Source organism: Typopeltis vanoorti, chromosome 5 (assembly GCF_054136105.1).
Source record: "Typopeltis vanoorti isolate ZY-2024b chromosome 5, IOZ_Tvanoo_1.0, whole genome shotgun sequence".
NCBI classification, from domain to species: domain Eukaryota; kingdom Metazoa; phylum Arthropoda; class Arachnida; order Uropygi; family Thelyphonidae; genus Typopeltis; species Typopeltis vanoorti.
This window is the reverse complement of record NC_143553.1, coordinates 164,784,882-164,809,629: the sequence shown is the minus strand read 5'-3', so window position 1 is coordinate 164,809,629 and position 24,748 is coordinate 164,784,882. Positions and strand designations below refer to the sequence as shown.

At 38.0% G+C, this 24,748-nt stretch overlaps 1 protein-coding gene across 4 annotated transcripts in view; it reads right to left on the bottom strand.

Moving 5' to 3' along the window:
* LOC150107025 (MFS-type transporter SLC18B1-like) overlaps positions 1–24,748 on the bottom strand; it is a 508,245-nt gene that overhangs the window by 297,343 nt on the left and 186,154 nt on the right. For all 4 annotated transcript variants that reach the window (XR_016548342.1, XM_090392899.1, XM_090392901.1 and 1 more), the window contains exon 6: positions 16,317–16,385. Coding sequence is in view for 3 of the 4 variants with exons in the window: in XM_090392899.1 (XP_090249025.1) it covers positions 16,317–16,385 (69 nt within the window). In the remaining variant the exon portion in view is untranslated. The remainder of the gene's footprint in view (positions 1–16,316; positions 16,386–24,748) is intronic.

Below are 24,748 nucleotides of genomic sequence, written 5' to 3'. Positions count from 1 at the left end.
AAGGAAGACATGATCAACACATATAAGTAAGGGGTAATTACCAGATTACCGTGGATGAGATTTTTTTCATAGAATATCTGGAGACAGAGGGAGAATGAGAGGCTATACTCTCGGATAGCCTCTCGTTCAAGGGGGTAGAGTAGATTTGATTTTTTTGCATGGAGAGTAGTAGATGATTAGAATGCACTGTCTGAGAGTGTGGTGAGTGCTTGGGACAGTGAATGCATTTAAGTCAAGGTATGATGAGTTGTGCATGTGAGAGTGGGATCTCCCATAATGAGTCTCTTAACTCCATGTTGATAATAATAATAATGTTATGTGGGGAGAGAATCAAGGTTCATTAAAGGAACTGAGTGAGAAAGATCAACAAGTATGTGAAGTCTATATTTTTCTTGTGGTATATATGGCAAGCAAGTAGAATAAGTAGAGCAAGCAGAATAATTATGAATTGCTTATTCAGTAAACATATTCAATGTGAGGTCTTATCTTGATGAGTCTTTGGTTTCCCTGAGGTACTTATATTATAATGTTATTTGTTACCCTTTCTTTCAATAATTTTAACTGTCAAGTTTCAATGCCTTTAGGCTTTTTTTTATGTGAAATTGTTATTTAATGTTAAATTAACAGATAAGTGAATTAATTTTTAATTTAATGTTACATTAACAATAGCTTGCATTAAATTTTCATAGCATGCATGCATCAGTGCAGCATTCATAATTTTTTTTTTAAATCCAATTAAAATCAATTAATGTATCTATCTGAAATTCAGTTAGGGGCAAGATGCATTTTGTTACTGTTCCAAAGCTTTCTAATTCCCCTGGTGATTAAAATGAAAAAAATCCTAATTTTATATATATATATATAAAAAAGAACAATGCATTCAAAAAATGTGAGATTAAAATCCTATGAAAATGTTCTATTTTCTAACTTATTTTATTGCTTTAGATTAATTCTTACTTTTTAAAAAAAATTAAACATGTTTAGATCTAATATCTCTTAGCTCAAGTGTATAACACAGTGAACTCTATGCTATTTGAATAGGAAATGGCATCTTCAGATAGTAGAGTTATATGCATGCTAGAGGCCAGTAGAATGATGCTTTCTTGATTATCATAAAACCAACACACCATCATGTATTTGGATATGTGAATTTCAATATTACAATATTAGTGCTATTAGGTGTGTCAAGAATTTCATTCAGAAAAATCCAATTACTGAAGAGGGGAAAAATAAATAAAAACATTACTGTCATAAAATTAATACAGAATGCTTACATCATCAAACAAATATGCACACACACAAAGGAAACATGCACAAAAAAAACCCATTTCACTTCCATCATCTTTCATTCTCCGTCTCTCTGCAAACCAAAAATTTCCACTTTAAAATATGAAGTTCTTCAACAGTGTACAAAAAACAGTTATCACTGGTAACTTGAATTTGTCAGATTAATTTATATTTGAATTAAATGGAATTTAATTTGTATAGTTCCAAAAGTTTATAAAAGAAGAATATAGAGGCAATCGCTGGAAACTGTATAAGGAAGGTGTGTGCAGAGGAGTGAGGAATGAGTTAGCTACTGTTCAGCAATGTGTGCAGATAGTTGGCTGAAAACTTGAAGTCTGGCATATGGAATGATCTGATAAGTAATTTCCAAGTATCACACAGATTTAATCCTTGATTCCTATTAAATGTGCCTTGTGAAAAGATAATTAGAGTAAATTCATTTATGCTGGGAGCAGTAAAATTGTCTTCAATGCAAGGAATGGAGCTCTTAATCCACTCAATGTTGTGGTGTGTGTGTGAGAGAGAGAGAGGGGGGGGGGTATGAAAAGCCAAGTCTGAGTTGTTGTCTCTGTTGTTGACATTTCCAATGTGTTCTTTCTGTTTTATTTCAAAACTTCTTGATGTCTGGTCTATGTAAGAAAGGCCACAAGAGCAAGGAATATAATAGACCCAGGATGTTTGTAGAAGAGGTTGTGGTCGTCAGGAGAATGAAATAAACACTGAGTAGTGAAAATAGGCTTGAAAGCCACCTTGATGTCATGAGCTTTAAGGAGACTGGCGATCTTGATAGAAAGTCAAGTCCCATAATGAATGTCAGGATTTGCTGTGGAGCAAGAGATTTGCTATATTTAGAGAATAGCAATTTGTGTACAAAGTTCTGTGTTCTATTCTTTGTGAACAAGTTGTTGGAGAAGAGTTCGTATTTCTTCAGAAAATAAAATAAAATAAAATCAGATAACTACATTATAAATATTTAAAATCAGTTTAAACTATGTCATTTAAAATTGGTTTTGGTTTTTAATCAGTAGTTTATAGTTTCTCCATACCCAAAACAAGTTACAAATATCATAGAACCCTAGTTTAAGAAAATAATGCATGCATATTGTATCTTTTCATTGGCTGTATTCCATTATAACAAAATTAGTAATATTGACAAAACAGGCATTCTTAATAATCAGCATTCTCCAATAGATGCAATAAGTAAGGTGAATATATACAAAAACTATTTATGACAAAACACATTACATAAATAAAACTGACCTTTAAGCTGAAACTTTTCTTTTTCTTTTTTTTTTAATCACCACCTACAACTTCTCACTCATCACAGATGAGCACATTTTTCAAGCCTTGATTATAAGTAAACCATAGAAGAGATGGTAAAACATGCATTATCACTTAGTTGACTTCAACGGATGAAACAGAAGTGAAAATATCAGAAGACTATTATCTCCATAGCACAACCGGAAGAAAAGTGGATTATTGCACCCTTTCATTGGAGAAAACCCTGCATTTGATTCTCACTGTGATGAGAAGAATCTTTATATGGACTTTTTTAATTAAAGGTGAATTAGATGATCTCATGCAGAGGTAGCAGAGTTTTTCTGCTAGAAACTTGGATTTTTTTGTCCCATGTACAAGCAAATCAGCCATGAGAACACACAATTTACAACAGTATTTTACAGACAAAAATACTGTTGTTTTTGTTGGTGGTGATAGGTAGTAGATAGTATTACTGATTTAATGGTAGTAGTGGTGTCTTTGTGTGCATTTCGAGAATTAAGTAGTTGGGGAGATGGTGCAGCAGAGTAGATTACAGTAGAGTGTCCTCTAGCAATGAATCCTTGGACGTGTCACATAATAATAATAATAATCGTATAAATGCTGCATTCGTGATATGTCTAAAGATTTGTTTCGTTTTTTCTACAGAAAAGCCATATAAATGCAGAACCTAAGCATTCATTTTGTGAAGTAATTTTTAACTAAGACTATGAATAAACAAAACTTAACAGACAGACTGGTTGACTGACTGATTTTCCCTTTCAGTTGTTTCCAACTGTAGGTGACTTTTGTAGGTATTGCCCACAAAGTATTCCTGGTGAGATTTTTACAGGGTAGTTCACCATTGCTTTCCCCAACCCCATAATTTTATCCAGGCTCAGGACAGGCATATGGCTGGACGTATTCATGACTGTAATCCATGTGTGTTCACAGGGCCGGTTTGCCTGTTCTGAGGGATGAAAAAATCAAGTTTCTGGGTGAACCCCCCCCCTCCATATAAGACTGGCTAACTCACCTTTAGTCAAAAGAGACTAAATCAAGTTTCCTCACATCACTGATGGGAATCGAACCCAGGTATTTCCAACCAAAGAGTTTCATCTATACTGACTGAGCTACGGAGTCTCAACAGACAAACAGGGAACTTTTTTAAAACTTGAACCTATGAAATTAATGCAAGCCAAATAAAATACTGTTGCATGATTACCTACAATAAAATTCTTTGTAAACAGAAAATACTAAGTGTAATTAGGCAAAATTAACATGTTAATCCTTTCTCAGTCCCTCAACAGCCTACATCCAAGAATCCAGTTCATGATGGAAAAGGAAAAGAACAATTGTTTACCCTTCCTAGACACCTTAGTTACACGCCTTCCCAACAGTACACTTTCCTTCACAGTATATAGAAAACCCACGCACACAGGCAGATACATTCACAAACTCTCTCACCACCACCCTGCTCAACAATATGGCATTATTAAAACTCTTACCAAGAGAGCCCACAATCTTTGTTCCAGTGGAACCATCCTTACAACTGAGCTTGACCCATACACAACATTTTCCTCTCTCCAATGACTACAGCAATCACAGCATTAAAAAAATAATCAGGTCCTCCCCCATTCCCCGGTCCTCTCTCCAGAAAGAGTTTAGAAATGCCGTCGCCATACCCTACATCTGTGGCACATCCGAAAAAATAGACAAGATTTAAAAAAAGTACAACCTACACACAGCATTCAAGTCCCACTGCAAACTTACTAAACTTATCCACTCTACAAAAGATCAGCTACCTCCTCTCTCAGTGCCTGGAGTCTATAAAGTACCCTGTTCCTGTAAACTATACTTTGGGCAGACAGGCATATCAGCCACTATCCACCTGGAAGAACATGTCATACATCTGCAACCACGACTATGGTCAGTCAGGTCTGGCTGACCATGTCTTGGATACAACCCACAGGATTTCATGGAAAAAACTACCATGCTCCACCACAGCAAATTCAAAAGAGAGAGACTATTCTTAGAATCAGCAGCAGCTCTCAGGAATCAGCCAAATCTTAACAAATATGGTTGCATTAAGCTTTGGGAAACGCTTATCACCAGATGTCCCACTTTACATTCCAGGCCTGGAATAAAGTGGGACATCTGCCCTTAGAGTGGAATGTAAAGTGGGACATCTGCCCTTAGAGTGGAATGTAAAGTGGGACATCTGCCCTTAGAGTGGAATGTAAAGTGGGACATCTGCCCTTAGAGGGTGCTCCACCTAGATAGGACTTTAGTGTCACCCACGAAGTTGGGCTTAGTACTGTTTGTTATTTGTTTTTATGTTACATTAGTTTTTTTTGTAATCCCTGAAGATGTCTCATTGACTGAGATGAAAAATATAAAGAATTAAATTCTGTTTTAATCCTTTCTCAGTGCTGTATACAATCCATTAAGCCTCCAACATGATGTCCTCACAGCACTTGAGCCTCTACACATGCAAAATTAACAAAAAATAAACAGTAAATAATAATTCTGAGATCACATTTTTGGATAGGAACAACATTTGTGTGATCAGATAAATATTGTATCTGCTTGTATTGAGTTTTTACAAGAATTTTTTATGGTAAAAAAATCATATATTTCAATATGGAAGTTTCTCATATTTGTCATACCATTAGCAACAAACTATAATTATAAGATAACACTATATATAAAAAAAATTTATGCAAGAAAACAAGAATTTCTTGGCAAGAAATTTCCCATCACCCATTGTAAATAACAAAGAACTGAGAAATAACAAAAATATAACAAACAGCTGAGATTACTACTTAATTTGACTTATGAACAAAATCAAGTGTGGATTACACCCTAAAATTTATCAACTGTTAGCAATACATGCAATGCCACTTTTTCTGGAGGTAGAATGAGTAGAGTGATTGAGGCACAGGATATGAGAACTAAGTGAGCAAAAGAGCTGGTAGTTGTAATAGTGACTGGGAACAAAGAGCATGTCAGATTGGATATCAGGAGAGTTGTTGAGATGGATAAAAGATAACAGTGTGATAGGAAAGGTAGTAAGTATGTTGCATAGGTATGACAGTGATTAGTGGTGTGGCTGGAGCTTTTGCTGCCCATGGCAGTCCCCGAGTTTGCTGCCCCTCTCAATACACACCAAAAATACTAAAAAGTCAAAATAATGAATAGGGAAATAAATTAAAACACTGTTTTTTTCTGAAGTAAAACTTTAATTTCAGCATTCTAAAATATTTTTCTTGCTTTTCTGTTAGCAAAATTGTTGATGACATTGGCAAAGTCTATTATTATTATTATTATTATTATTCATGCCTCCAAGGAGTCAAAAGATTCATCGAGGGAGGTCCTACCTAAGACAAAGTCTGTCAAGACTCATCGAGGGGAGGTCCTACCTAAGACAAAGTCTGTCAAGACTCATCGAGGGGAGGTCCCCCCCCTGAGAAACACAAAGTCTATCATACCACTCTTTAAACTCACTGACCGTTCTCGCTCCCACCACTCCATCAGGCAATGCATTCCACGGCTCAACCACCCTCCACACAAAGAAACCACTCCTTACCCTCTTGCTCACAGTTTCCTTTCGTAACTTCCAGGGATGGCCTCTTGTCATCACTCCTTCCCACTGTTCAACCAAGCGAAAGAACTCCCCAGTGTCAACCCTGTAACCACCTCTCAACAGGTTAAAAGTCTCAATCATATCACCTCTCCTTCTTCTATCCACCAAACTCTGCAGTCCACATTCTCTCAGCCGATCCTCATAACTATCCTTGTACAGTCCTGAAACCATCTTTGTCATCCGTCTTTGTATCCTTTCCACAGTTAATTTATTCCCTTCAAATCCTGGGGACCAAATCTGAGAACAATAGTCCAAGTGTGGTCTGATCAGAGACTTATACAACGGAATGATAACCCTCTTATCTCTGCAGGTCAGTGTCCTTCTCATAATAGCAGCAATCCTCTGTGTTACCTTCACAACCTTTGCAATATGTCCCCTAAACTTCAGGTTTCTATCAATCATCAACCCCAGATCTCGTCTCCCCTACTTCCTCCAGTATAACTCCTCCCATAGAGTATGCAACATCCCATCGATGTTTCCCAAACCTCAAGACCTTACATTTTGCTGCATTAAACTGATACACCCTTTCATTTGCCCATCTATCTAGCTTATTTAAATCCTCTTGCAGGGCTACTACATCTGCACTATTACTAATAATCCTTCCCAGCTTCGCATCATCCGCAAACAACTGAATATCCCCCTGCAATCCACTGGCTATGTCATTGATATAAAGGTTAAACAATATCGGTCCTAGTACTGAGCCCTGTGGGACCCCACTTGTAACCCTTTGCCTCCTGGAAACTTCTCCACCATACACAACTCTCTGATACCTATCAGACAGCCAATCCTGAATCCAGTTGACCAATCTGACATCCAGACCCATGTGCTGCAACTTAAATATCAGCTTATCATGTGGCACCCTGTCAAATGCCTTCGCTAAGTCTAAGAAAGTTGCAGTATATGCCTTTCCCTCGTCTAATGTTCTTGTAACTTTATTATAAAAGGCTAGCATATTGCTAGAACAAGAGCCCTTTCACAAATCCATGTTGACTCTCACAGATAACGTTACCTTCATCAGCCCAATGCTGTATACGGTCCCTCACTACTTTCTACAAGATCTTAACAACTACTGATGACACACAGACTGGCCTATAATTAGACACTTCTAGTCTGTTACCACCCTTATGCAATTTCACTATCTTACCTTCCTTCCATTCCCTGGGCACTTTGCCAAAGATAGACTTTCATTGAAAAGCCATGTTAAAGGCACTGTTAATTCCCTAGCACATTCTCTCAAAACTCGTGGTGAAATACCATCCAGTCCCACAGCTTTACTGACATCCAGAGTACTCAGTATCTGAAACACACTCTCCTCCTGTACCTCCAGACCTCGAACCAGTCCTATCCGTTTAGCATTAAAACTGACACCTCTAGGATGAAATACTCCAAGAAAGTGTTCATTGAATAATTCCGCTATGTGCTCTGCATCAGTCACTCTATTCCCATTTTTATCCCACATTATCATTCTTCCACAGTCATTTCTCCTCCTACTGGCCACATAGCTAAAAAATTCCCTAGGATTTTCTTTGGATCTTATGGGCCAATCTCCTCTCATATTCCAGTTTCACTTTCTTTACCACACTAGTCACTCTTCTGGCCTGTGTCTTATATTCCTCATGAATCTTCTCTTCACCTGTCTCCTTATATCTCTTCCATAGCCTCTTTTTCGCATGCAATTCCTGTTTAATATTGTTTGTCATCCACTTCACTCCAAATTGCGTCCTCTTCTTCACTCGTGGTATACAACTTACCATTGCTGATAACAAATATTCTTTCACAATTTCCCACGCACTAGTGATATCCCAGCCTTCCAATTCCTCCCTCCATGAAACTTCCCGAAGTTGACGTCTAAGACTATTATAATCACCTGCCTTATAATTCCACATAAGTTCCCGTCTCTTTGATACTCCTGCATGTCTATTCATTTTCCAAGTCAACACCATATGGTCACTCTCTCCAACTGGTGGGAGAGACGTCAACTCAGTTATTATCAACTCTTCTGATGCTATAACCAAATCCAAAACTTTTGAACCTCTTGTTCCCTGTGTTATGTGTTGCCTAAGACATTTGTCCCTCAAGAATTCTAGAAATTCCATTCCCCTATTGCTACATGCATCTTCCTCTCTCCAATTTATACTACTGAAGTTAAAATCTCCCATAACAATCATTCTTCTTGCACTTGCCAAACTTAGCTGTCTAAACATCTCCTGGTCCCCATCCTCTGTGCTCCTGGGTCTGTAGCAACACCCCACTAAATATCCTGTCTTGCCTACCTCTACCTCACACCATACGCTCTCAAAATCATTTGTCTCACTTCCTTCCAAATTCTCCACTCTTAGAGGACATAGGTCATCACTTATCATAAACAGTACCCCACCACCACGCTTTTCCCTCCTATCCTGACAAAAAATGCTATACCCAGCGACTTCTATTCCTGTTGTTATATCCCCTTCTGTCAACCACGTCTCAGTGATCGCAATAATTTTTGGCCAGGCTGATGCTATCTGCGCCACCAATTCCTCTCCCTTATTCCGGATACTCCTGGCATTAGTATAAAAATATACCTACATTACTATTTCATAGTAATGTAGGTAATTCTTAAAAATCAACTTTATTTAGAAAAACTCCTCTTACAACTAGCACAACTAGCAACACTTACAGCAATTGTGAGGAAAATTTGCAGTAGTAACAAGTAGAAAAACAATATTTGGAAATGAGTTCTCGAGACAGTATTTTAGAATTAACTACAAAAGTGCAAAAAAGGCTCAAAGTGCCACCTGGGGCGACCCCCTGCCTCGGGTGGTCTGCTGAGACTGACTGTAAGTGAGCAAGAGGTGTATGGGGAGTTGAGTAAACTAGATGTTAATAAGGCTGTGGGTCTTGATAATATATCACCACGTATTTTGAAGGAATGTTCCAGGGAGTTGGCATCTGCCTTGACATATTTTTTTAACGTGAGTCTTGCACTGGGTCGAGTTCCAAAGGAGTGGAGGGAGGTCTAGCTTATGCCACTCCATGAGGTGATAGAACTCAAGCATCAAATTATAGGACTATCTGTGTGTCAGATGTGGTTAAGTGTTGAAGAAGCTGGTGAGAACTACCCGAATTGGGTTGAAAACAAAGCAAATCCATGCTGTCCATCTTTGATGGACAGCATGGATTTGCTAGAGAGAGGTCATGTTTTAGTAATCTACTAATTTATTACAACAAGGTGATGGCTTCCTTAAACAGAGGAGGGGGATACACAGTAGTATACTTAGATTACCAGATGATAGGTTGATAATCAAACTAGAGAGGATGGGGGTTGGATATTAGATTAGTGCATTGGACAGAAACTGGCTATTTGATAGGTATCAGCAAGATGTGTGTGGGTGAGCAATATCCCAAAAGAGGAAAGTCACTAGTGTTATCCCTCAGGGCATCTGTTTAGGACATTTGGAAGTAGAGAAGATATTGTGGCCTTAAAGAAGATTTGAACAAACTGAGTGAACGGGCACAGAAATGAGGAACAAGTTGTATGGTTTTAAAGTTTATACTGTGACCTTGCAAGGAGCAGCAAGATAATTATCATCACAGACATGGTAAATAACTCTTCCTACTTATTAGTCAATAACAGCAGTGTACTGTGTATTGCTTACAAGACTTGCAAGCTGTTATATGGGGAGAATCATGGGAGATATAGCAGTGTTAAAGGAAATATTCAATGGGCAAAACTAATATCTAAGCAAATACCATATGATACACAATGGGCAGTTTTGTTAAAAGAGTTTACAAAGCATGCAGTAAAACATTCTTTTATTGTAATTTTATACGCTAAAAACAGACAGTAGTTTTTGTTTGATAAAGAAGCAAGTCAACAACAGCAAAATTTGCCTAGTTTATCAAAGTATTAAGTGTTCACTGAAATGAAAAATATTTTGTCCTTTCCATTTTTTTATATGAAAATATGGTGAATGTGGTGTGAAAAAAAAAAGTTGTAAAAATAGAGACAATGTGTTCTATTGGTAATACAATGCAGATTTGTAAGGGGGGAAAAAAACGTATGAAGAGCTGACAAATATTAGTACAACTAAGCAAATGTATATATTTTTTTACTTCCCATGTATTCAAGAATATATTCATTTCATCTGAATGATTTTTGCAACCAATTCTAGTAAATAAACAAAGGAAAAAGGTGGAAATAATGCTTTAAAAGTGACAGGGAAAAACACAGATTGTCAAGTCCCAAAAATTTGTGAAATTAAATTTGTACAGAAAATGCAGTATAACTTCAAAAGTTATACTGCTATTATAATGTGATGGATTATTATTAAATAGATAATTATTATTAATAATATTACGGGCAACTCCAGGGAATCATTAGATTCATCGAGGGATGCCCCAATGTTAAGGGGGGGGGAGTAGAGATACAGTCCTTATGGAGGCAGTTGAATGTAAGAATGAATATAATATGCCAGGGCAAATAAGGACAACAAATCTGAGTGGGATAGTTAATATAAGGCATCAAGGTAGGGTTGGGGCTAATGGGGGTCTTAAATTCATGTACACTAATACTAGGAGTATTAGGAACAAGAAGGAAGAGTTTTTGGCCATGGTTGGCACTTCCAGACCACAGGTTATAGGTATTAGTGAAACATGGCTGACTGTAGATGATATAACTAGTGGGATTGAATGTGATGGGTGTAGTGTGTTCAGGAATGACAGAGAGAATAAAATGGGGGGAGGAGTATTGTTGATGATAGCTGATGAGCTCCAGCCAAGGAGAATAGAAGTTGAATTGCATGATAGAGAAAAGAGCACATTTGAGGCCATTTGGTGTGAGATTGTGGCTAGCTGAACTAAATATACAATTGGGTGCTGCTATAGACCAGGTGATGGAAAAGATGGTGGTGACAGTATGCATAAGCAAATAGAAGAAATGGGTGGAAGGAGGGTGATTATTATGGGAGATTTCAACTATGGTCGCATTGATTGGAGTGAGGAGAGGACACACGGGAGGATGGAACTGGATTTTATGCAGTTATTAAGGGATAACTATCTGCGACAGCATGTAATGGAAAATACTAGGGGTCAGAGAGTGCTTGACCTAGTAATTACATCTGAGGATTTGGCTGTAACAAATATGACCACATTGCCACCAATCGGTGAGAATGATCATAGGGTCTTAACTTGGGAGGTGGCTAAAGGTGTAGAATTTTCAATTAAGACAGGGTACATGTGGAATTATCGGGCTGGAATGTATGACAAGCTTAGGAGTTTGATTGGTTCAGTGCCATGGCATGTACAACTGCAAGGACTAGAAGTTGATAGTGCATGGGAGGTAGTTAAGTGCTTGCATGAAGCAATGGCTGACTGTATACCTAGAGTCCGAATAATAAATCAAGTAGGGGTTAAATGGATGAATAACACCATTAAGCTTGAGTTGCAAAAAAAGAAACAACTATGGAGGGAATTTAAGGAGAAGGGTGACCAGCAGGCACATGAACAGTATAAAGCGCATGCCAGAAGGGTGACGAGTGTGGTAAGAAAAGCAAAAAAGGATTACGAAAAAACATTGGCAATGCAGGCTAAAGAGAATCCTAAACAGTTTTTTAGATATGTAGCAAGTAAAAGGAAAAATGTACATGGCAGATTGATTTTAAAGAATGCCAATGGTAGGGAGGTAACTGAATCAGTTGAGATAGTTGAATTACTGAGTGAGCACTTTGCAAGAATATATCATCCAGGTGGTGACATTGCAGAAACGAATAAACCAGTAGATTATACGGGAATTGTGGTTAATGAAGTGGAGGTGAGTAGTCTATTGCATAACCTCAATGTCAATACATCTGTGGGATTGGATGGTATACCAGCTCGTGTTGTACGAGAAGCAGCTAAAGAATTGTCAGTACCCTTGACCATTTTGTTTAATTTGAGTCTCGGGTCTGGGTTAGTCCCGAGCGGGTGGAAAGAGGGAGAAATAGTTCCACTGCATAAAGGTGGTTCCAAGACTGCTGTTGTAAATTACCGACCGATTAGCATATCAGGAATCATTGTCAAGGTCTTAGAGAAATTAGTCAAGAAAAGAATACAGGATTGGATAGATGAAAATGGGATATTGTATGGGGGACAACATGGTTGTGTGAAGGGTAGATCATGCCTCAGTAACTTGCTCACGTTTTATAACACAGTGACGGCTGAACTGGATAGAGGTAATGGGTTTACAGTGATACTACTGGACCTTGCCAAGGCCTTTGATAGGATACCACATGGAACCCTAATGAGTAAACTGGAGCAGATGGGTATAGATATAGGGTTGGTGAGATGGATAAGAGGGTGGTTGAAGGAGAGATATCAAAGAGTGGTTTATTCAGGAGTGGAGTCTAAAAGACGTCTTGTGACTAGTGGAGTGCCACAGGGCTCTGTTCTTGGACCACTGCTTTTCAATTTGTTCATCAATGATATTGGAAAGGATCTGAGAGGAAGTGTTCACTTGTTTGCTGATGATGCAAAGTTGGGTAGAGCAATTATGAGTACACAGGATGTCAAAATTTTACAGGATGATTTGGATAGTTTGGAGGACTGGGCTAGGAAAAATGGATGTCAATTTAATGTGGCAAAGTGTAAGGTTATGCACTTTGGGGTGAAAAGAATAGCAGCAGTATATCGCATTGGTGGAACCATACTCCAGGAGATTGATGAGGCCAGGGATTTGGGAGTGTTGGTGGATAGGGAGTTGAAGTTTAGGGGGCACATTGCAAAAGTAACTAAAACAGCTCACCAAATCACTTGGCTTCTGAAAAATACTTTAACATGCAGAGACGAACAAGTTGTTGTTCCTCTGTATCGAGCCTTGATAAGACCCCATCTGGACGTCTGTGCCCAGCTATGGGCACCAGGGTTTCTTCGTGATGGGGAGGAAGTGGAGAGGGTCCAGAGACGAGCAACCAAGATGATAGCATGTCTGTGGAATGAACCTTATGAGAATAGGTTGAAGATTTGTGGGTTGCAGAAATTGGACGATAGGCGAAGGATCGGTGATATGATTGAGACATTCAAATTACTGAAGGGTTTTTATAAGATTGATCCAGAAGATATTTTTGATAATATGACTGGTGGTGGGAGGACTAGGGGCCATGCATGGAAGGTGGGCAAGAGCGTGGTTGACAAGGGTGTTAGAGCTAGGTTCTTTACTTGGAGACTGGTAAATGAGTGGAATAAGCTTCCAGAGTTTGTTGTGGGTGCTACGACCGTGAATGAGTTCAAGGCAAGATATGATAGATACTGTGTGAATGTTGAATAGTTGTTCTTGACATGATGTTAGGGCCTCCCTCGATGAGTCTGTCGACTCCTTGGAGTTTCCCGGAACAATAATAATAATAATAATAATAATAATCCTAACTCTCTCACTCTTCTCTTTTGCTACTTCAAGTAATTCCCTCACATCCTCTATCATTTCCATTTTGTCCTCTTTCAACTCATTTGTTCCTGCCATGATTATCATCTCTTTCACCGTCTGTTTTTGCAGTCTAATAGATTCGCTGACCTCCTTTATGTTCGCACCTGGCTGGTACGACTTCATCAAACTCTCAACTATCACACCTCTTAATAATGAATCCCCCATACAGGACTCGCTCCTTCGTTTTATTGACATTTACGAACATTCTATTATTTGTCGTCACAGACTTTCATTGGTTATTAGTCGGTACATTCAGCACACATTTTTCCATATGCTCCAGTTGCCTTTTTGCTCTGTGTATTGCTCCGTTCAAACGCACAATTTCACTACTCGCATTTATCTCACCATTTTCATTATCAATCAAATCATCCATTCATTCTGTATTTCTACCTTCATTTACACTTTCAACGACGCTCTTACACCTATCTGGCACTACCACGCAATTCTCTATCACACTGCCATTTTCTACATTCTGACTATCGTTAACGATATCACTCTCGCCACCCGAAACACGCTTGAGATCCTCATTCTCCTTCCACTTTCTGCACATGTTAACTCCACTATCGCCCTCTAACCAGACTCCTACTGCTCTTCGCAAAGCATACATCTCGCAGACAGCACATTGCATAAATTTGTTTACATCAAAACTCTTAAACAAACATGGCGACCTGGCCGCCATTTTTTTCTTTATCGTGCCATATGTACGCTATCTTATCTTAAAAATAATACTTAAAATAACAGAAAATGCACAAAAATTGCACAGATACACCAAGAAACAAAAAGCAAACAATACTACTTAAAATTCTAGTAAAATTGCCAATGTTAACACAAAATACTACTAATCTTTTCAGGAGCTCTCAACAAGCCGACGATCAAATCACTCTATTATTCCTTTTGTATACTTTCTATAGGTAGTATATGTAAATGCTTGCATTGTCAGTTTTTTTTATATCATAAGAGTTTTAAATTCATAACTAAATCTTAAAAATAAATAAAAGAACAGCAAGCAACATATACACACAGAAACATTTAGGCCTGGCTGAAACTATTTTTTGGCACTCTAGATAAACATAGTCTTTTATAGTTGGCATAATAAGAGGTATAAATAAATTACATCAATGGTTATTTTTCAAAGGATTTTTTGGATAACATGACATATAAATGAAGTAGCATCTCTTAAAATAGAACATGCAAATTTTATTTTTGAACCAAAACTTTGACATACAGTCATGAGGATTGGCTGAGGGAATGTGGACTGCAGAGTTTGGTGGATAGAAGAAGGAGAGGTGATATGATTGAGACTTTTAAACTGTTGAGAGGTGGTTACAGGGTTGAAACTGGGGAGTTCTTTCGCTTGGTTGAACAGTGGAAAGGAGTGATGACAAGAGGCCATCCCTGGAAGTTACGAAAGGAAACTGTTTACAAGAGGGTGAGGAGTGGTTTCTTTGCATGGAGGGTGGTTGAACCATGGAATGCATTGCCTGATGGAGTGGTGAGAGCGAGAACAGTCAATGAGTTTAAGGAGTGGTATGATAGACTTTGTGTTTCTTGGGGGGGGGGGGGGGAGACCTCTCCTCGATGAGTCTTGATAGACTTTGTGTTTCTTAGGAAGGACCCCTCCCACGAAGTCTTTTGACTCCATTTAGGCCTGAATAATAATAATAATATTAATACTAATAAAATAATAATATACAAATATACTATTCTGTTATAATAATACTAATAACAGAATAGAAAATAAAAAATATTTCACATTAGTCTTCCTCAGTGGTGCACCCAGAGAGGGGGTAAAAGGGCCCCCCCAAAGAAAAAGGAAAAAAACACTAGAAAATTTTCCAAAAACCTTTTTCTAATTAAAATTCATTTTTTTAAAATTTATGTTGTGTTGTGTCTTCTATTTCTATACTACTTATGCATTAGCGATCATTGCAGATACTCAGTCATAGGTCGTATGCGATGCCGTAGTATGTATTCTCAAATTGTCTACTCAACTTGCCCCCCCCCCCCAAGATTAAACCCTGAGTGTGCTACTGGTCTTCATACCTTTAAACTTAATTGCAACACAGTTTAATTAGAACACTTCTAATACAAGGATAAAAATAAAAAAAACATGTTAAAAAAATGGAAAAAAATGAATACACAACAAAACATAACTTATAACGAGGGCATTGTATCACGTGGCAAAACACAGAACTAGATAGCTCTGAAATTTGTAATTCGGTTAAGTACTCACTTATTTGTGGTTCAGATAATACTGAGTTCACTGTATATAAAATCATATCTTCTGAGATTACGTTTTTATGTATCACACTTACACACAAAAGGTTTGTCTCCCTGTGATAGTGCTACACACTACTGTGTAGCACTGTCACAGGGAGACAATAAGTTAGGGAGAAAGGAGGGATATACTGACAGATTTCTTGAATATGTCATATTCCTTCTGAAAGTAAATGAAGACTGCAGTCGTAGGGAAAGATGGGGTGAAGATGAGTCTTCCAATGAACAGAGGTAAATGAATGAAAGATGAAGTGTTGTTTCAGTGGGTTTAAAAATGTACTTGAATTTTACTTGTATTAATTTGCATTTTAACCTCCGTATATGTTGTATCTTTGTTCTATCAACTGTTAAATATATCATCTTGATTGCATGAAGATTATTCTTAGGTATTTATTTTAAGAAAACACTTACAGAGTACAAGGCTCCACCAATGGCTGGTCCCAAGCTCATGCCAATTCCGATGAAAGTCTCTGTTAAACCCTATACGAATATCACAAATATTAGATAAATATTATAAATATTAGACTAATAAATACAATAAACATTAGATATCTAAATGGATATTAACTTCCATATCAAGAAGAGCTTATTTCATCGTGGCAGAAATCACTTTAAATATATATATCAGACTTGACACAAGAACAATAAAATGAATTGCAGAGAAAGGTTTATGAATATTATTATTATTTCTTTATTATAGATTCTGCATCATGCAACCAAGAGATTCACAAGAGAATCTGCTCTGTTTAGCACAGTATCATAAAATAAGGATAATACTTAGTAATTTCTCAATATTTTGATTTTATAACAGGATCATCCTAAGGAGCATATACACACTTGTGTATACAAGACTGTAATTTCTTGTGTATACACAACAAACGATGTGTGTATACACTGCAAACTAATAGAAGCCAATAATACCAAATATCACAACAAATGTGACATCTGATTAGAAAAGAGAAAATTTGCCATCAATAAACATTAATATGCATATAAAAACATGAAAAAATATATGACTATTAAATAATAAAGAAATGTAACTGTACTCAGGAATAGTATATGAAATTCATGGAATGACGATATGCTAACATTCTTGAATCCTCAAAAGAGCATGCAAATTATTCATTTATATGTATATACTTATAATGTACCATGAAGATTGATGGGTAGCCATGTGTTTGGTCTAGACAACTGTGTCAGAAAAACATTAAGTGCTAAAAATTCTGGATGATTGCCCTACATCCTGTTGATTTCTCTTTTGCAGTCTAAAAAGTCTGGATATCAGTTTTCAGTGGAGATTCAGGCTGTAGACATGTGCCTATTGGAATACAGCCCTGAACATGTGAAGCATGATGTATTGGGAGAGGGGGGACTGGATGGTGAGAGCAGATTAAATCCTAGATAGTTTGGGGCTTCTTGGGTAATCCAGTGTTAATTTTCCAAAGTGGATGATCTTAAGGTCTCCAGGATTTGGCCTACACCATATCAGAAAAACCTGCATTAATATTTCATATGATCAGGAGTGGATTTTGACAGGCTTAAATTGCTAAGAATCAGAATAACAGGAAGAATTGACATTTGGCAGAGGATTTTTTGCCCAAGAATTTTCAGGACTTTTTGTCTCGATTCATAATAATCTATAAAAGATAATTAAGTATGTCAAAAGTGTCCTTGATAGAATAGAGCAATTAGAAATGGAAGCAAGCATCAGGGACTGTAGAAAAGAGCTTAGGCAGGAGTTAGTGAAATTGAAAAGTGAAATGAAACAACTGGAAGAGAATAATAAAACATCTAAAGAAGAGATTGGAGAATGATAATGAGAAGGAAGAAGTTAGTATTATGAAGACTACGCCCCATGTTGGGCATAGCATTTTTGCCAGCCTGGTTGGCCGAGTGGTGAGTGCATCTGCTCTCCAGTCAAAAGGCTGTGGGTTCGAATCCTGCCGTGGGCATGGATCTTTGTGAATGTCTGTGAAAAATACTAGTGGTGGTGGTGGAGGACCGTAGATGGTGTTGGTGTAGATGATGCGTTTGGTGGATGACAGGTGGATGAGTTTGAGCGATGGAGACGAGAGTTGTAGAGTAGGTGCCCTCTCTCGATTAGTCTAGAACTCCCTGGAGGTGTCAAATAATAATAAAGAAAGAATCAAAGGATAGTTGTATATCATTGTATGGGGACGCTATCATCAGAGGTGTGATTACTAATAAAGAACACAAAACATGCTTACCAGGTGGAACAATGAAGCAAATAACTGATGTGTTGCAGAAAAGGAAAGACTAGGCATCAAAATTAGTGGTAGTCATGGGCACAAACAATTTATTTGGGGAGAAAAAGAATGTTGATAAACATAAGGAAGTTGTTGCAACAGATAAAGAAGAATAGTGATTTTGGAAATTCTTAGGCTTGTTATCCAGATATCACAACAGTGAATTGAGAAGGAGAGCAGAGATGATGAATGTAAGATGGCTGAGTTGTGTGAGGCAAAGGAGATTCAATTTGTAAATCTGTGAAGTGAATTTGAAGGAAAGTTGAAATGGTTTAAATTTGATGGATTGCATTTGAATAGGTTTAGTGTTGGGTCTTTACAAAGGCTATTATTTTCTGAGAAGGCACAGAGTCAAGAAGTTAATGTAGTAAATGATTGAATGTATTGTATGACAGGAGAAAGACGGATATGAGGTTGAAGATATAGTTACAGCAGCACAGGGTGATGGTATGCATAAAGGTGAGGGTGAGACAGGTAGGAATAGATATCACAGTCAGAATTAGGGAAACACGAGTGGTTAGACTGAAGAGACAGGTGAAGTATAGCAGCTAGAATCGAGAATGTTAGTGCTGGTAGAATGGCCACAAAGACACAGCGATTGTTATGTTTGTATACAAATGTAATGAGCATTTGAAACAAGAGGGCTGAGTTTGTTGCATTGATTGAGTCAATATGCTCAAAGATAATAATAAGTGAAACTTGTTATTGTCTGAGGAGGATGTGATGTCGAGAATAGAAATAGAAGGATATATACTTTTCCAAAAGGATAGAAATGTGAAAAAAGGAAGGAGGAATACTGTTAATGATTGCAGATAATTATTATTATTATTAACATTTGACCTCCATGGAGTCAGAGACTCATCGTGGGAGGTACACATTATTGCACACAATGCTCATCCAACCGTGCTTTAAACTGATTCAATGTGTCATGTTGGAGGCTTAATGGATTTTTTACAATACTCAAAAATAATTAAAATAGAATTTAATACTTCCTATATTTCATCCCAGTCACTAGGACATCTACGGGGATTACAAAAACAATTAACGTAACATGCAGACAAATATCATATAATACTAAGCCCAACCATGTGGGTGACACTAAAAAAGAACAATTGTTTACCCTTCCTAGACACCTTAGTCACACACCTGCCTAATGATACACTTGCCTTCATTGTATACAGAAAACCCACACACACAGGCAGATACATTCACAAACTCTCTCACCACCACCCCTCGCAACAATATGGCATTATTAAAACTCTTACCAAGAGAGCCCACAACCTTTGTTCCAGTGGAACCGCCCTCGCTACTGAGCTCAACCACATACACAGCACTTTCCTCTCCAATGGCTACAGCGAATACAGTATCAAAAAAAACAATCAGTTCCTCCCCCATTTCTCATCCTTCTCGTCAACAAGATTTTAAAAATGCCATCACCATACCCTACATCTGTAGCACATCCAAAAAAATAGCCAAGATACTAAAAAAGTACAACCTACACACAGCATATAAACCCCACCACAAACTTGCTACCCTTATCCGTTCTACGAAAGATCAGCTCCCTCCTCTCTCTCTCTGCCTGGAGTTTACAAAGTACCCTGTTCCTGTAAGCTGGCGGACTTTGGCCAGACAGGCAGATCAGCATCCATCCACCTGGAGGAACACAAGTCTTACATCTGTAAACACAACTATGGCCATTCAGGCTTGGCTGACTATGTTTTGGACACCACCCACAGGGTATCATGGAAGAAAACCACCATGCTTCACCACAGCAAATTCAAGAAAGAGAGACTTTTCTTAGAAGCAGCAGCAGCAGCTCTCATAAACCAACCAAATCTTAATAAATACGGTTGCATTAAGCTTCCGAAGATTTGGGAAACACTCATCACCAGAGGTCCCACCTTACATTCCAAGCCACCTACTACTGCCCTTAGAGGGCGCTCCACCTAGATAGGACTTTAGTGTCACCCACGTGGTTGGGCTTAGTATTGTATGATATTTGCGTACATGTTACATTAATTGTTTTTGTAATCCCCGTAGATGTCCTAGTGACTAGGACGAAATATAGGAAGTATTAAATTCTATTTTAATTCTTTTTGAGTGTTGTAAAAAATCCATTAAGCCTCCAACATGATGTCCTCACAGCACTTAAGCCTCTACATACAATGATTCAATGTGTCTACACCCACAACACACTCAGGCAATGCATTCCACTCACCAACCACTATCCATGCAAAGAACCTACTCCTTACTCCTCTGCTCACACCCTCCTTATACAGTTTCCAGCAATGGCCTCTTGTTCTACCCCCCATTCTATGAAAGATCTCCTCCACTTCCATGTCAACCCAATAACAATCCCTGACTAGCTTATATGTCCCAATCTTATCCTACCCTCTTCCTCCTATTCACGAGGCTCTGGAACTTACATTCTCTCAGTCTGTCCTCGTACTCCACATTCCAAAGACCACTGCCCACCTTTGGAATCTTCTTTGGACCCTTTCCAATATATCCTTGTCACCATGAAAACCTGGTAACTAAATCTGTGCACAATAATCCACATGAGGCCTGATCAAGGCCTCGTATGGATTATTGTGCACATATTACAGATTATGGGTGGATAAAAATATTATTATTATTATTAACATTTGACCTCCATGGAGTCAGAGAATCATCATGGGAGGTACACACACACACACACACACACACACACACACACACACACACACACACACACACACACACTATTGCACACAATGCTTATCCAACCGTGCTTTAAACGGATTCAAAGGGTTCTTTTAAGGCCTGATCAAGGCCTCATAAGGATTATTTTGCACATATTATACAATGGTATCGTAACCTCTCTATTTCTGCATGTCAGGGCCTCTGCATCATTGCCATTATCTGATGTGATGTCTTTAACTTCGTTGCTTTCCAAATCTCAAACCTTACACTTTGCAACATTAAACTGATAGTCCCACTTACCTGCCCATTCATGCAATCTATTCAAATCCTCTTAAAAGGCCATAACATCAACTTGACTCTGCATTGCTCTCCCAAGCTTTGCATCATCTGCAAACAGCTGCATATCACTAGTTAAACACATCCTGATATCAATAACATTCAAATTGAACTATAATGGTGCCAAAACTGAGCCCTTTGGCACACTACTAGTGAACTTTCTCTTTTGGGATACTGCACCCCCATATACAACTTTCTGATACCTATCTGAGACAGCCAGTCACTAATCCAACTAAGAAGTTGTTATCCAATCCCATCTGTTTCAATTTAATTAAGAGCTTGTTGTGGCAGTCTATCAAAAGCCTTTGCAAAATCTAATTACACCACTGTATTATGCATCTCCCCTATCCAAGGTATATGTCATATGTCACCTTGTTATAGTATAAGTAAATTAGTGAAACATGATCTCCCTCTTAACAAATCCATACTGATAACCACAGAGAATACCACCTTTATGCAGTGGAACAATTTTACCCTCCTTCCACTCCCTTAGAACTTGTGCTGTTGTAAGACTCTTATTAAACAGGCATGCTAATGCTACTGCCAATTCCCTGGAACATTCCTTTAAGATGCGTGGTGATGTGTCATCAAATCCTATTGCCTTATTGACATCAAGTTTATTTATTTCCTCAAATACCTCTTGCTCGTTCACAATTAAGCCATCCCCTCCTATGTTCTCTACGCTTACGTTCCTCATGATTCGACCCTGATGAGGATGAAATACCCTTATAAATTGATCGCTGAATACCTCAACAATGCCTTCTGCAGCAGTTACCATTCTACGTCTTTCATCCCTTAACTTCATCTTACCATGAGCATTCTTCCTTCTACTTGCTGCATATCTAAAAAACTCTCTAGGGTTTTCTTTGCCTGATTTGCCAATTTCTGCTCATACTCTACTTTTGTTTTCCTTACTAACTGAGTCACTCTCCTGGCTTATTCTTTATACTTTTCATGTGACTTATTACTATTATTCATCTTGTACTTCCTCCAAAGTATCTTCTTTTTCCAGATTTCATGTTTAAGCTCCACATTCATCCATTTTACACCTACCTTATCAACCTTTTGGCCTTCAGAATACAGTCGTACATTGATACTGTTTTGTATTTCTTTGTCAGTTCACATACAGCATTTATATCCTTACCGTTCAACTCCTCATTCTGCGTTATAGCTCCAAGCTGTCTCCTAAGCTTGTCATAATCACCATCCTTATAATTCCACATATATCCTTTCATCACAAAAGTCTGCATATGAGTAGCCACCACACAGGTGAGTATTTCATGATCACTTTCACCAACCAGAGGAAAGTGTGAAATTCTTCTCTCAATCACATCCTCTGATGAAATGATTAGATCTAAAACTCTCGATCCTCGCATACCCTGCTTTACATCTTTAAGTGCTGCCCTGAGGTAGTTATCTCTCAAGAACTCGAGAAATTCATTCTCCTTATTCTCAAATGCTATCTCTTCATTCCAATCTACACTGCCATAATTAAAATCACCCATAATAATTACCCTTGCTTTGTTCACTAATCTAAGTTGTTTATACATTTTTTCATCACCACCCAGATTCCCAGGCCTATACAACATCCAACTAAATATGCCGTCCCCTTAACCTCCATGTTACACGACGTTGCCTCATAACCATTGCCACTATTACCACATTCATGTCTAACTTATGTGAAATTAATTTCCCTACTATCATCAGCAACACCTCTCCCCTTCCTTCTTCCCCTTTCTATCCTCACAAAAAATACTGTATCCTTCCATTTCTATTCCCATTACAATATCATCTTCATTTAACCATGTTTCACTTATTCCAATAATTTTGGGGCGAATAAACTCAATCACTGAAATCATTTCATCCCCTTTATTCTTGATACTTCTGGCATTTGTAAACAGACACAACAGTTCATTTTTAAGTCTAGAGCCATGTGTTGGTTGTGATTTCTCCAATTGTGTCCACAAAGTGTGGAAGTTGATAGTGTATACACAGATTTTCATTCTGTGTGGTGTGAAGTTGAAATAAACAGTAATAATAATAATAAATTTAGTTTAATCCTTTATCCAAGTGTGAGTAAACAAAGTTTGTGCCTGAATATATCTTCAGGACTGATAAGGATAGGTATTGCACCACCTTCTCTTGGTGGTGCAATACCATGGCAACTCGTAGCAAAGGTGGACCAAGCTCTCATCTCCCAGTATACATGTCTGCAAGGAGATGTGCTTTGCATAGTGGGAGATACTGAGACAAGGAGAGATGAGAGCTTGGTCCACCTTTGCTATGAGTTGCCATGGTATTGCACCACCAAGAGAAGGTGGTGCAATACCTCTCCTTATCAGTCCTGAAGATATATTCAGGCACAAACTTAAGGGAAGTTTGTGCCTGAAGGGAGGGGCCACTACCCAGACCGGTTTTGACCTTTATTGAGGTCTCATCAGTGGGAGGCAGACCCAGCAGTGGTGACACCAAGATAGAAGCAATGGAGAGGTCATATTTACCTATATGAGTTGCCAACAGGTGTACTACCTTATTATTAAATTACTCTGGATTTAGAGAAAGATGTTGGAAGTTTTGCACTTGGTTAGACTATAATAAATTTAGTTCAATCCTTTATCCAAGTGTGAGCAAACAAAGTTTGCGCCTGAATATATCATCAGGACTGATAAGGAGAGGTATTGCACCACCAAGAGAACGTGGTGCAATACCATCCTGAAGATATATTCAGGCGCAAACTTTGTTTGCTCACACTTTGAAATAAACAGGTTAGTATATCTAATAGGATTCTGTTATAGGCCAGGGAATACTGATTATGAAATGTTTAGGCAAATTAGTTGTTCGTGTAAAAAGAAAGTAATTCTGATGAGAGACTTTAATTACTGGAATATAAAGTGGAAGGAGGAGATAGTGTATGGGAACAAGCAGAGAGAGTTTGTGAAATTTCTGAGAGATAAATATCTTTAGCAGCACATGATTGAAGCAACTAGAGGCGTTAATGTTTTGGATTTGGTAATAACTTCAAAAGATGTAGTTGTTAATGAGGTGTTGACACTGCTGGTTAGTGAGAGTGATGATGAGGTACTTATTTGAGGAGTGGTTAAACAAGAAAACGTTACTGCCAAAAAAAAAAAAAAAAAACATGTGGAAATATAAAGCAGGTGATCACAGGAAGCGCTACAGTCAGTTAGCATCAGTATGTTGGGTAGATGAGCTGAGCAGAATAGATAATGATGACAATACATGGAAACTCACAAGGCAGTATCTGATAAAAGCAATGCATAACTGCATGCCAAGGGTTCGGTGAGTAAATAGAGTAAGAGTGAAATGGATGAACAGTGAAATCAAACAAACTGTGCTGGAAAAGAAAATGTTATGGAGGCAGTACAAAACAGTTGGTGGTAATCATATCCATAAAATGCAGGCTAGAAAGGTGAGGAGCATAGTAAAGAAAGAAAAGGAGAGGAGATCTGCTGGTGATGCCAAGGTCAACCCAAGGGAGTTTTTGCTATATGAAAAGCAAGAGAAAGAATGATTATGACAGACTGACACTGGTGGATA